The 11886-nt window shown below is 48.4% G+C and overlaps 1 protein-coding gene across 1 annotated transcript in view; it reads left to right on the top strand.

The window, feature by feature from the left end:
• LOC140429965 (EF-hand calcium-binding domain-containing protein 6) overlaps window positions 1–11886 on the top strand; it is a 168524-nt gene that overhangs the window by 104037 nt on the left and 52601 nt on the right. The window contains exon 13 of the mRNA XM_072517552.1: window positions 1680–1745. Coding sequence (XP_072373653.1) covers window positions 1680–1745 — 66 coding nt within the window. The remainder of the gene's footprint in view (window positions 1–1679; window positions 1746–11886) is intronic.

Below are 11886 nucleotides of genomic sequence, written 5' to 3'. Positions count from 1 at the left end.
CATTCTAAAAAATGTTTCTGGCACAGACATAAAGAATTGAAATAGAACTGGCCTCATCTATAATTGGACATGCAAATAGCAGGAAAGACGATTGCCAAAGTTAAGAACCCAAGAATATTAGCAACATGTAACCAGCATTGAGCCCAACAAACATGTCCCTTTTTGTTTGATCACAATGCCATACACCCACCTTATTGTATCTCTTCACCCTCTTCCTTTCCAGAAACACAAAGAACTGGCTCTTCTCCCTGGTCCTACTTTTATTTACATCACTTATAACATGATTTCACAACTCCATAATCTTCAGAGCAGCAAGAATCCACCTCAATTTGCTTCGCTATCTCCTCATTTCCACCCTGTGCCTCTGAGCTGTTAGCTCGGTGGAATGGAACAAGAGGCTAGAATCAAATTTGTTTGTTTTCCTTCATAAAATCAAAGAATCCCGACCATACAGAAGGAGGCCATTCGGCCCATTGGGTCTGCACTGACCCTATAAAAGAGAACCCCACCCAGGCATCTTCCCTACCTTATCTCCGTAATCACACCCAACCTACACATCTTTGGATACTAAGGGGCAATTTTGCATAGCCAATCCGCCTAACCTGAAGTTTTTGGACTGTGGGGGGGAAACCGGAGGAACCCATGCAGATGCAGGGAGAATGTGGAAACTCCACACAGTCAGCCAAGGCCGGAATCAAACCCGGGTCCCTGGTACTAGTGCTAACCACGGTGCCACTGTGCCACCCATAATCTCAAAAACGTTTGACCAGGTCTCATGCCAACTGCAAACCCAACTTCCTTACAAGTATGTGCCTCTTATATTACATTCCTGCTACCCAGAATGTGTGCACTTATATGACCTTTCAATGGTTGTAATGTGTATTTGTGGGAGACAGTGGTGTAGTGGTACTGTAATTGGACTAGTAATCCAGAGACCTATGTTAAGGGTCTGGTGACATGGGCTTGGGTCCCACCACAGCAGATGGTGGAACTTAGATTCAATTAACACATTTAGAATTGAAAACTAGCATCAGTAATGGTGACCATGAAGACATTGCCAATGGTTGTAAAAACCTATTTGATTCACTGATGCCCTTTGGAAATCTGCTGCCCACAGCTGGTCTGGCGTACACGTGGACACCAGACCCACAGCAATATGAACATAGAACTGTACAGCACAGTCCAGGCCCTTCGGCCCACGATGTTGTACCGAACAAGTCTGAAACTAAGATCAAATCAACCTACTCCCAATCATTCTAGTACACTCTAGTACAATATTGGTGACTATTAGGTGCCCTCTGAAATTACCTTAGTTCATGGACAACAAACACTGGCTTTGCCAATGATGCCCACCTCCCATGAAAGGATAAAAGAGATATTGGGGTAGAGTTAACGCCTGGGCACAATTAGTAGAATGAATGGACGTTGTGCTTAAGATTGCACTAACTTTCTGAAATGAAGAAATAGTTTAGGTTTCTGCTCAAATCCCAATTTGCATATCACCGAACAGAAAATCTTCCACGAAACAGCATAATTGGTAAGTGTGTTCGAATGTAATCGTTCACTGTATTTGCACTGGAAATAATTCTTTGATATATCTAAGAGTGATAATTTTAAAAGATAATTCAAATTTAAAAGTCTTTGACAATCTCACTGAATTTGTTCTTTGTAAATTACAGCAAAATTGACAAACTTGGAAGGAACGTTATCAGCCAACAGGAATTCCGAGCTGCCATTGAGAGCAGGTACCCTTTGATAATCATGGTGTACTAATAAATGAAGCATATTCAACATTTTAGAAAGTAGGTGGGAGGAAATACACAATCTCAGTGAGTGACAGTAACAGCACGGTAGCCTTGTGGATAGCACAATTGCTTCACAGCTCCAGGGTCCCAGGTTCGATTCCAGCTTGGGTCACTGTCTGTGCGGAGTCTGCACATCCTCCCCGTGCGTGCGTGGGTTTCCTCCGGGTGCTCCGGTTTCCTCCCACAGTCCAAAGATGTGCAGGTTAGGTGGATTGGCCGTGCTAAATTGCCCTTAGTGTCCAAAATTGCCCTTAGTGTTGGGTGGGGTTATTGGGTTATGGGGATAGGGTGGCGGTATTGACCTTGGGTAGGGTGCTCTTTCCAAGAGCCGGTGCAGACTCGATGGGCCGAATGGCCTCCTTCTGCACTGTAAATTCTATGATAATCTATGATTCTATGATTTATCACTTCGTGAGTTGGTGAAGGGTGAATAGGGAGAAGTCAACCCACATATTTTCCCACAAACACCCACAGTTGTTATTTCCCTGCTGCTGTTTGGTGGGAAAATGCTCACAGTTCTGTCCTCGGCCTGCTATAATGTTCCAGTGAAGCCCAATGGCCCAATAGAAGCTGGGGGAACGGCATCTCAACGTCCCATTCGACACTCTACAGCCTTCTGGGCAACACTGAGTTCAACAGCTTTGGGCCATGAACTCTCTCGTCCATTTTGAATACCCCCTCCCCCCCCCCCCCCCCACACACACACACACACACACACACACACACACACACACAGTCTATATATTATTCTCATGCTGTTGCTAAATGTTTTTCTCTTTTGTTGGCTCTGAATATGGCGGTCAATATGGTTGCCTTCCTTAATTCTAATTATGTTTGCTCTAGAGTCACCAGGTATCTTTCGATACCGCCACAAGGTTCAAACCGAACACTGATCAAAGACTCGATACACCAGTTAGTTAGTCCAAAGTCAAATGCTTATTTATTTACACATACAGTTAAATATAATCATGCACAAATACTACAGACTAAACTATCACCACTGCTAAAGCCTATACTTAGCTTCGGGCGCCCACTCAGTCAGAGGAACAATGGCCGTTGTTGGGTTCTGAGGCTGCTGGGGTGGAACTGGTACGGGATAGCAGCTAAGGTCGGCTGTCTGGTAGCGAGCATTGACCTTGGACTTACTTGTTCTGGTGCAGCTTTTGGACAGGTCTCTCCTCGGTGAGAGCCGGAGCCCAGAGAGCGATTCTCTCTTGGGGGATCCTTCTTATACCCAAAAGGGGCTTTGTGCGCTTTTGGGTGGGCCTTGAACTTGGCCCCAATTAATTGGGCCGTTCCTTGATTGTTCCTATCGATTTTCTCCCATAAAGGGGACCGTGCCCTGATGGCTGGGCATGTCCTAGGTGGCCGTTGGCCTGCTTTGTTCTAGTCTCCTCTGGCGCCGGGATGTCTGCCTTAGTATCGTTTACTTAAATGTTACTCTTTTGCCCCGGAGATGGCCCATTAGTATGCTAATGGGTTTGCAATTTTGGTCTTGTCTGGGAGCTGCGGCTCTAATCAACAGACAAACCCTAAACCTGCTTGTTTTCTCAGTATTGTCCATTTTCCCTGCAATCTTTGCAAAGTGTCCATTTTGTAATCGGGAAGTGGCCATCCCAGATGGCTACAATGCTTTCAGACAGCACTGATCTTTCCCTGCTATTAACACATTCTGCTATTTTGCTTTCAGGCAGTGCTGACCTTTATTCTGCTATTAACAACCGCTCTGGGCCAAAGCTTTTGTCTCAGTTAATACTATCATTACCACTCCCCTTCGTCTTGTGTTCCATGGCCTTTTTGTCATTTAATCTCACCTGCCCTCCAACCTGACCTATTTTAGTTCCACCTGCCCTTTCCTGCCCCCCTTTTTAAACAGCATAAAGCCCTACACATTTCTACCTCTCTCCAGTTCTAACGCAGAGTCATATTGGACTCAAAACATTAACTCTGTTTCTCTCTCCACAGATGCTGGTGGGCCTGCTGAGTTTTCCCAGCATTTTCTGTTTGCATTTCAAATTTCCAGCACCTGCAGTATTTTGCTTTTATTTTTGTGTCAATCAGTACAGAGGAAACTCCCACGAATGTGATAATGACCATACACCCTGTTGTAAGGATGTTAGTTGAGGGCTAAACACTCCGCTAAATCTCCCATTCGCTGCCATGGTACGGGAGAATCCCGCTGCCATGAACGGATGGAGAATCCCTCCCAGGATCTTTTATATCCCCCTGCATGGCAGACAAGAGTTCATTTTAGTGCTTCATCTCAGAATGCAGCACTCGCTCAGTCCTGCATTGGAATGCCAGCCAAATTCCGTGTTCACGTCGCTGGATAAATTTGTTACTATGGGGGTTATTTAGTGGATTCCTTTAATACCAGTCTTTGGCTGCTTGCCTTCAAAATCTTAACCAAACCATCCAGCCCCACCAGAACATTTCAAATTGTGTGTTTTATATTACTCATTTGCATTGTTCATTAAAATGGTGTAAATAATTGTTCCAGAAACATGCTGAGCATTTTCTGCTGTATGGTTCTGAGAAATTAATTTCCACGAGTCTGTGCAATCATTGGGGGCTAGTTGGCTCAGGTGGTTGGCGTGTAGTTCAGAACGAGATAGAACAAAGAAGAACAAAGAACAAAGAAAAGTACAGCACAGTAACAGGCCCTTCGGCCCTCCAAGCCTGTGCCGACCATGTTGCCCGTCTAAACTAAAATCTTCTACACTTCCTGGATCCGTATCCCTCTATTCCCATCCTATTCATGTATTTGTCAAGATGCTCCTTAAATGTCACTATCGCCCCCTGCTTCCACCACCTCCTCCGGCAGCGAGTTCCAGGCACCCACTAACCTCTGTGTAAAAAACCTGCCTCGTACATCTCCTCGTACTGCCCCTCGCACCTTAAACCTATGCCCCCTAGTAATTGACCCCTCTACCCTAGGGAAAAGCCTCTGACTATCCACTCTGTCTATGCCCCTCATAAATTTGTAGACCTCTATCAGGTCGCCCCTCAACCTCCGTCGTTCCAGTGAGGACAAACCAAGGTTATTCAACCGCTCCTCATAGCTAATGCCCTCCATACCAGGCAACATCCTGATGAATCTCTTCTGCACCCTCTCTAAAGCCTCCACATCCTTCTGGTAGTGTGGCGACCAGAATTGAACACTATACTCCAAGTGTGGCCTAACTAAGGTTCTATACAGCTGCGACATGACTTGCCAATTCTTATACTCAATGCCCCGGCCAATGAAGGCAAGCATGCCGTATGCCTTCTTGATCAACAGTGCAGCTTCAATTCCTGCTGAGGTTTGATAGAGATGTTCAAAATCATGAGGGGGCTGGACGGAATAGAGGAGATACGGTTCCCGCTCATAAAAGGATCAAGAACGAGAGGCTGCTGATTTAAAGTGATTTGCAAAAGAAGGAAATATGATGTGAGGAAAAATCGTTTTCACACAGCGAGTGATCCGGGTCTGGAATGCACTGCCTGGAAGGGTGGCGGAGGCAGATTCAAGCGAGGCATTCAGGAGGGAATTAGATGATTACTTGAATAGAAACAATGTGCAAGGGTATGGGGGAAAGGGCAGGAGAATGGCACTAAGTCACGATGCCCGTTTGGAGAGTCGGTGCAGACACGATGCCCGTTTAGAGAGTCGGTGCAGACACGATGCCCGTTTGGAGAGTCGGTGCAGACACGATGCCCGTTTGGAGAGTCGGTGCAGACACGATGCCCGTTTGGAGAGTCGGTGCAGACACGATGCCCGTTTGGAGAGTCGGTGCAGACACGATGCCCGTTTGGAGAGTCGGTGCAGACACCATGCCCGTTTGGAGAGTCGGTGCAGACACGATGCCCGTTTGGAGAGTCGGTGCAGACACGATGCCCGTTTGGAGAGTCGGTGCAGACACGATGCCCGTTTGGAGAGTCGGTGCAGACACGATGGGCCATTGGCCTCCTTCTGCTCCGTAACAATTCTGTGATTTGCTTAGGGCCTGTTTTCTTGCCCTGTCCCTAGAGAGTGGAAGGCAGCGCCAACAAAAACAGCAAAGAAAATGGCTCAGGGTGAACATCAACAGACAATGAGCCAAGGACCTGCCTTATGGCAGAGTACATGTGAATCACATTTATTACTGTTACACACATCTGTAAAGAATGTTTACAGATTTGAGCTGATTTCACTGTCTCTTTTATTCATTTGTGTGTTGTGGGAGTCACTGGCAAGGCCAGCATTTTTTTGCCCATCCCTGATTGCTCTTCGAACCACAGAATCCCTTCAACGCAGAAGGAGGCCATTTGCCCATCGAGTCTGCACACCCCCTCTGAAAGAGCACCTATCTAGGCCCATTCCCCCATCCCATCCCTGTAACCCCACCTAATCTGCAAATCCCTGCACACTAAGGGGCAATTTATTGTGGCCAATCCGCCTAACCTGCACATCTTTGGATTGTGGGTGGAAACCGGAGCACCCGGAGGAAACCCATGCAGACACGGGGAGAACGTGCAGACTCCACACAGTCACCCAAGTCCAGAATTAAATCTGGGTTCCTGGGGCTGTGAGGCAGCAGTGCTAACTAACAGTGGAATAAAGCGAGGGAGGCCACAAAGGCCTATATTTATTTAGCTTCCCCAGGAACCTTGGAGCCTGGAAACCTGCTAAATGCTTCATTTGAACAGCAAGCCTGAAGGGTCCAAAGCCAAAAGACATTCCCGCTGCTGCATGGCACCTTAGATGTTCAGCAGCAGCTGCATTGCCACTCTACTTTATACATCCACAGTCTTGTCAGCGGCAGGTGTACATTGAAGATGGACTGGTCCTATGTAAATAAGTTGATCCGTGGTTAGGGTTTCAGCAAACGTCTAGTGGGCGGGAAAAATCAGCCTCCGTGTGGAGGCGTTAATTGAGGACAGGGTGATGTTCAGTTATTAACTCAATTAGACTGCACATTTTCACTGTCTACACTCAAATGTGGGGGTAGATTTCAAAGGGGGAAGAATTACCCCCTCCCTCCCCACCTAAAAGCTCTGGGTGGGATTTTCCGCCTCCCTCCTCCTCCTTTAAGGTGCACCTTAAAATCCGCCTCCTATATCAAGCTATTAGTCGCCCCCTCCTAACAACCTTGCAGTTCAGAACATTTTTCTAAAAAGTTACAACTCCCTAAAGTGCTTTGGGAGGTTTATCCACGTTAAAAACACCACATAAACATCGTGGGAAAATTATTCTTTAATTACTCCAAAATAACAGTGACGGTCTATCACATTAACTAACCCTCTGTCCTGTTGCTATGTAGTATCAGTGATGTACATCATCAATGTTTCACACTCAAAGTCCAACTGATAATTTTCTTTGTTGTCCCAAGACTCCCACTAGGTGGCGGCTTAGCGCTTTCTCAGTTACAATGGATGGTTCTCAGAATGAGTTTTTTCTCCTTAAGGACCAGTTTTGTGACAGCAGCTGATGATGCCCATGGTTAATCTTAGCTCAGTGCATTCTCTTGCAAAGCTGCAGGTGAACCCATCCCTAAGTGATCCATTTTCACATCAAAAGGTTGATGACTTAACGAGAGCGCAAAGAAAAGAAAGATTTGCGTTTATGTTGCATTTTTCGTGACCACCGGACATCTCAAACTGCTTTACAGCCAATAAAGTACTTTTGAAGTGTAGTCACATGCAATACAGGAAAAATAGTAATCAATTGCTGCACAGGAACTCCACCAGCAGCAAGGTGATAATGACCAGATAATATATTTTTATTGATTGTTGCTTGAGGGATAAATATTGGGCAGGATACCTTTGATACTCTTCTTCATAATCATGCCAGTTCATTTGAAAGATGGCACCTCTGACTGTGCAGCACTCCCTCAGTACTGCACTGGCTGCCAGCCTTGATCTATGTGCCATGGAGTGGTCTTGAACCCAGAATCTTGTGATTCAGAGGAGTGTGCACTCATTGCTGTATCTTCAAATTAACCCATACTGTAACCTCCTACTGTAACTTTGTGACTGCTAAACTCATTAGCCAAAGACTGAATTTAATAAATAACTGCACTTAGTTTGTGATTATTTCTGGTTTTTCATCCACGTCACTTTTGTTGACATCCTACATTATAGGCTAACCCTGGCTATTAGTAAGTGTGCGACCGTATCCTTCTCTGCTCTTAGTGCCATTCTGCACTGAATTTTCACTCTCTGGTCGGGAGCACAGAGTCAGGAAAATTCCTGATTCCACAGAGGCAGCTTAGAGCTGCTGCCAGGTATGGAACTGGCCTGTGTGAAAGGCCTTCTTCGGTGTCCTGGGACCCGTAAGAAAAGCAGTTCAAACAGAAATTAGCTCTCACCCCTCACCTCCCCTACACACTCACTGTGCCCCATCTGTGCACCCTACCCATCCCCCATGGACCCTGATACCCTCTCTTGCCAACCTATGCCCACACCCATTGCCCTACATACCACCTATGGCAACTTGGGTCTAACTCATGTTAACCCATGCCCCGCCCCCCTCCCCCCAATGCACTACCCTTTTCCCTTCCATGCCAAATCACCCAGTATCCACCATGGGCACACCTCAGGAACCATGCTGAGATTAAATTAAATAAAGTTCTATGTGTCTATTGCAGGCTTTATTTAACAAAAAACACCAATTAATAAAAGCCCATTCAATACAGTTAAATTCCTTCAATTACTTATATTTCATTCAAGTACCTAATTCAAATGAAAAAACACATTTGCATTTATAGCCCCACATCAAAGTCTTTATAACCATTTGGAGTTGTCAATAAAACTGCGAACTGACAAGCTTCCCACTGTGATGATGATATGTTGTGGAATCAATTATGCAGCACTAATCCTATGATGATAACCCTCAGGCTTTTGTGAACAGATAGTGTGAAGTTGCGAGAACTGATTTTTCTTATACTTCAGACAGTTTTTAAAAGAAATGTATAGTGCATGAGATTTGAATGCCTGGAAGTCTTGACAGTTCCACAAGGCTTATCCACTTTTTGCACACATTCATGTCTGTTGTTACCTATCCAAAAGGGTACCTTGCCTCTCTCAAAGGATGCCTTACCTTTCTCAAAGGGTACGTTCGTTCACCTTTAGGGCCCTTCAAAATGAGTCCCAAAACCTATCAAAGAGGGTTGCCAGATATCTCTGGCAGCTTTATAAGGCACAGGGGTAATTTTCTTGAACTACTAATGAAAATTGCATCTGTTTGAAGGCAGCTGCAACTTTTAGTGTCAGGTGCCTCCGTGAACCATGGATATGCCAACTGCAGCCCAACCCCCGGCGAAAATGGTGGACCCCAGATTCTGGGGCGGACTCCTGCAATTGGAGCTTTGGCACCATGTTGTCTCATCTGGAGACCCTTTCCATGAAAATTCAGGCCAATCGTTAATATTAAAGAAAGAAATTGCAGCTGCAACTATTGCTGCGATATTTTGTGTTCCATTGCGGGACATCTGTTTGCTTCTGCAAGATTATTTTCCTGCAACAGCATGAAAATGGGTAATAATTGTGATGTGGCCAAGATTGGGCCTTAAGCGGAGACATTGGTTTAGCCGGTGTTCATCACTAAGATGCCATCTTGGTAAATGCGTTCATGCTTGCACAAGGAACAGCTGCTTGGAGGATCATTAAGGGGCTGACCGACGACTTCCGGTTGCGGCTATGCGGAGCTATGCCGCACGATTCGGCAGCTCCCGCTATCACGGACTTTCGGGCTCTTTAGAGGAGCCCCAACGGAAATTTTTTTGAAGACAACCCGTGGGGAAGGGAAGAGCGAGGTCCCCCTTCAACTATTATGGACCGGACCAGAAGTGAAACGGCCAAAAAAGCGGCATTGGAGCAGCGGGAGAAGCGAGGGAAGAAAAGCAAAATGGCGGCGGCCGGGCACAAAGCGGAGTGCGGGCCGGAGCTGGAGGAGGTCATCAAGCGCTGCTTCGAGGAGCTGCGGAAGGAGATGCTGGCGCCTATGTTGTCGGCAATTGAAGGACTAGGGATAACCCAGAAGGCCCACGAGGTAAAGATCCAGGAGGTGCAGAAAAAAGTCAATGAGAATGAGGACGAGATCTTGGGCCTGGCGGTGAGACTGGAGGAGCACGAGGCGCTGCACAAGAGGTGGGCGGGAAGATTCGTAGACCTGGAGAACAGGTCGAGGAGAAAGAACCTGTGGATTCTGGGTCTCCCTGAAGGAGTGGAGGGGGCCGATGCCGGGGCATATGTGAGCACGATGCTCTGGGCGATGATGGGCGCGGAGGCCCCTTCGAGGCCGCTGAGCTGGAATGGGCACACCGGGTGCTGGCGAGGACGCTCAAGGCAAACGAGCCGCCAAGGGCGATGGTGGTGAGGTTTCACCGGTTCACGGACAGAGAGAGGGTCCTGAAATGGGCCAAGAAGGAGCGGAGCAGTAAGTGGGACAATGCAGAGATCCGAATATACCCGGACTGGAGCACAGAGGTTGCAAAGAGGAGAGCGGGTTTCAACCGGGCCAAGGCGGTGTTGCACCGGAAAGGAGTGAAATTCGGAATGCTGCAGCCAGCGCGACTGTGGGTCACACACAAGGATCAACATTATTATTTCGAAACGCCTGAAGAGGCGTGGACCTTCGTACAAACAGAAAAGTTGGACTCAAACTGAGGGTTTGTGAGGGTGGGGAGGGATGTTTGATGTGTGATGGCTGTTGTACATAGGGGGTCAATCACGCGCAGGAAATGTTATATGGGCTGGGGGAGAGAGACAAGGCCGCGACAGGAGCTGCGCCAGAGGGGGCGGGGTAGGCTTCGGAAAGCGCGGGGTTTTTCCCGCGCTAGGGAAGAAAGGCGGGAAGGGGAATGGAGGAACGCACACTGATTGGGACACTCCCACACGGGGAGGTCAATGGGACGGCGGGGGAAGCCGGGGTCAGCAGGTGTCAGCTGACTTACGGGAGTGATATGGGGGGAGCAAAAATGCTAGACGGGGCGGGGGGGGGGAAGGGTTGCTGCTGCACTGGCCGAAAGGGAATGGGACACAGAAGAGGTGGTCGGGGCGGGGGCCTCCCGGCTGGGGGACTGGAGGGTGGGGGGTGGGGGTGGGGGGGGGTGAGAGCCCCTCCAATCCGGCTGATAGCGTGGAACGTGAGGGGCCTGAACGGGCTGGTGAAGAGGGCCCGAGTGTTCGCGCACTTAAAGGGACTGAAGGCAGACGTGGTCATGCTCCAAGAGACACATCTGAAGGTGGCGGACCAGGTCAGGTTAAGAAAGGGATGGATAGGACAGGTATTCCATTTGGGGCTGGACGCGAAGAATAGAGGGGTGGCAATATTGGTGGGGAAGCGGGTGTCATTTGAGGCCAAGACTATCGTAGTGGATAACGGAGGGCGATATGTGATGGTGAGCGGTAAGTTGCAGGGGACGTGGGTGGTGCTGGTAAATGTATACGCCCCGAACTGGGATGATGCTGGATTCATGAAGCGCATGTTGGGGCGCATTCCGGACCTGGAGGTAGGAGGCCTGATAATGGGTGGGGACTTCAATACGGTGTTGGACCCAGCGCTGGACCGCTCCAGATCAAGGACTGGAAAGAGGCCGGTGGCGGCCAGGGTGCTTAGGGGGTTTATGGATCAGATGGGGGGAGTGGACCCATGGAGGTTTGCTAGGCCGCAGGCCTGGGAATTTTCTTTTTTCTCCCACATGCACAAAGCCTACTCCCGGATAGATTTCCTGGGCAGGGCGCTCATCCCGAGGGTGGAGGGAACGGAGTATTCGGCCATAGCCGTTTCGGATCACGCCCCGCACTGGGTGGAACTGGAGCTGGGAGAGGAGAGGGACCAACACCCGCTGTGGCGGCTGGATGTGGGACTGCTGGCAGATGAGGTGGTGTGTGGGAAGGTGAGGGGTTGCATCGAAAGGTACTTGGAGGCCAACGACAATGGGGAGGTGCGGGTGGGGGTGGTATGGGAGGCGTTGAAGGCGGTGATCAGGGGAGAGTTCATCTCCATCAGGGCTCATAGAGAGAAGACAGAGGGCGTGGAAAGGGAGAGGTTAGTGGGGGAGATTTTAAGAGTGGACAGGAGATACGCAGAGGCCCCTGAGGAGAGATTACTTGGGGA

The sequence above is a fragment of the Scyliorhinus torazame genome, chromosome 9 (assembly GCF_047496885.1).
Source record: "Scyliorhinus torazame isolate Kashiwa2021f chromosome 9, sScyTor2.1, whole genome shotgun sequence".
NCBI classification, from domain to species: Eukaryota; Metazoa; Chordata; class Chondrichthyes; order Carcharhiniformes; family Scyliorhinidae; genus Scyliorhinus; species Scyliorhinus torazame.
The sequence above is the reverse complement of the archived record's forward strand: the minus strand, read 5'-3'. Positions and strand labels throughout refer to the sequence as shown.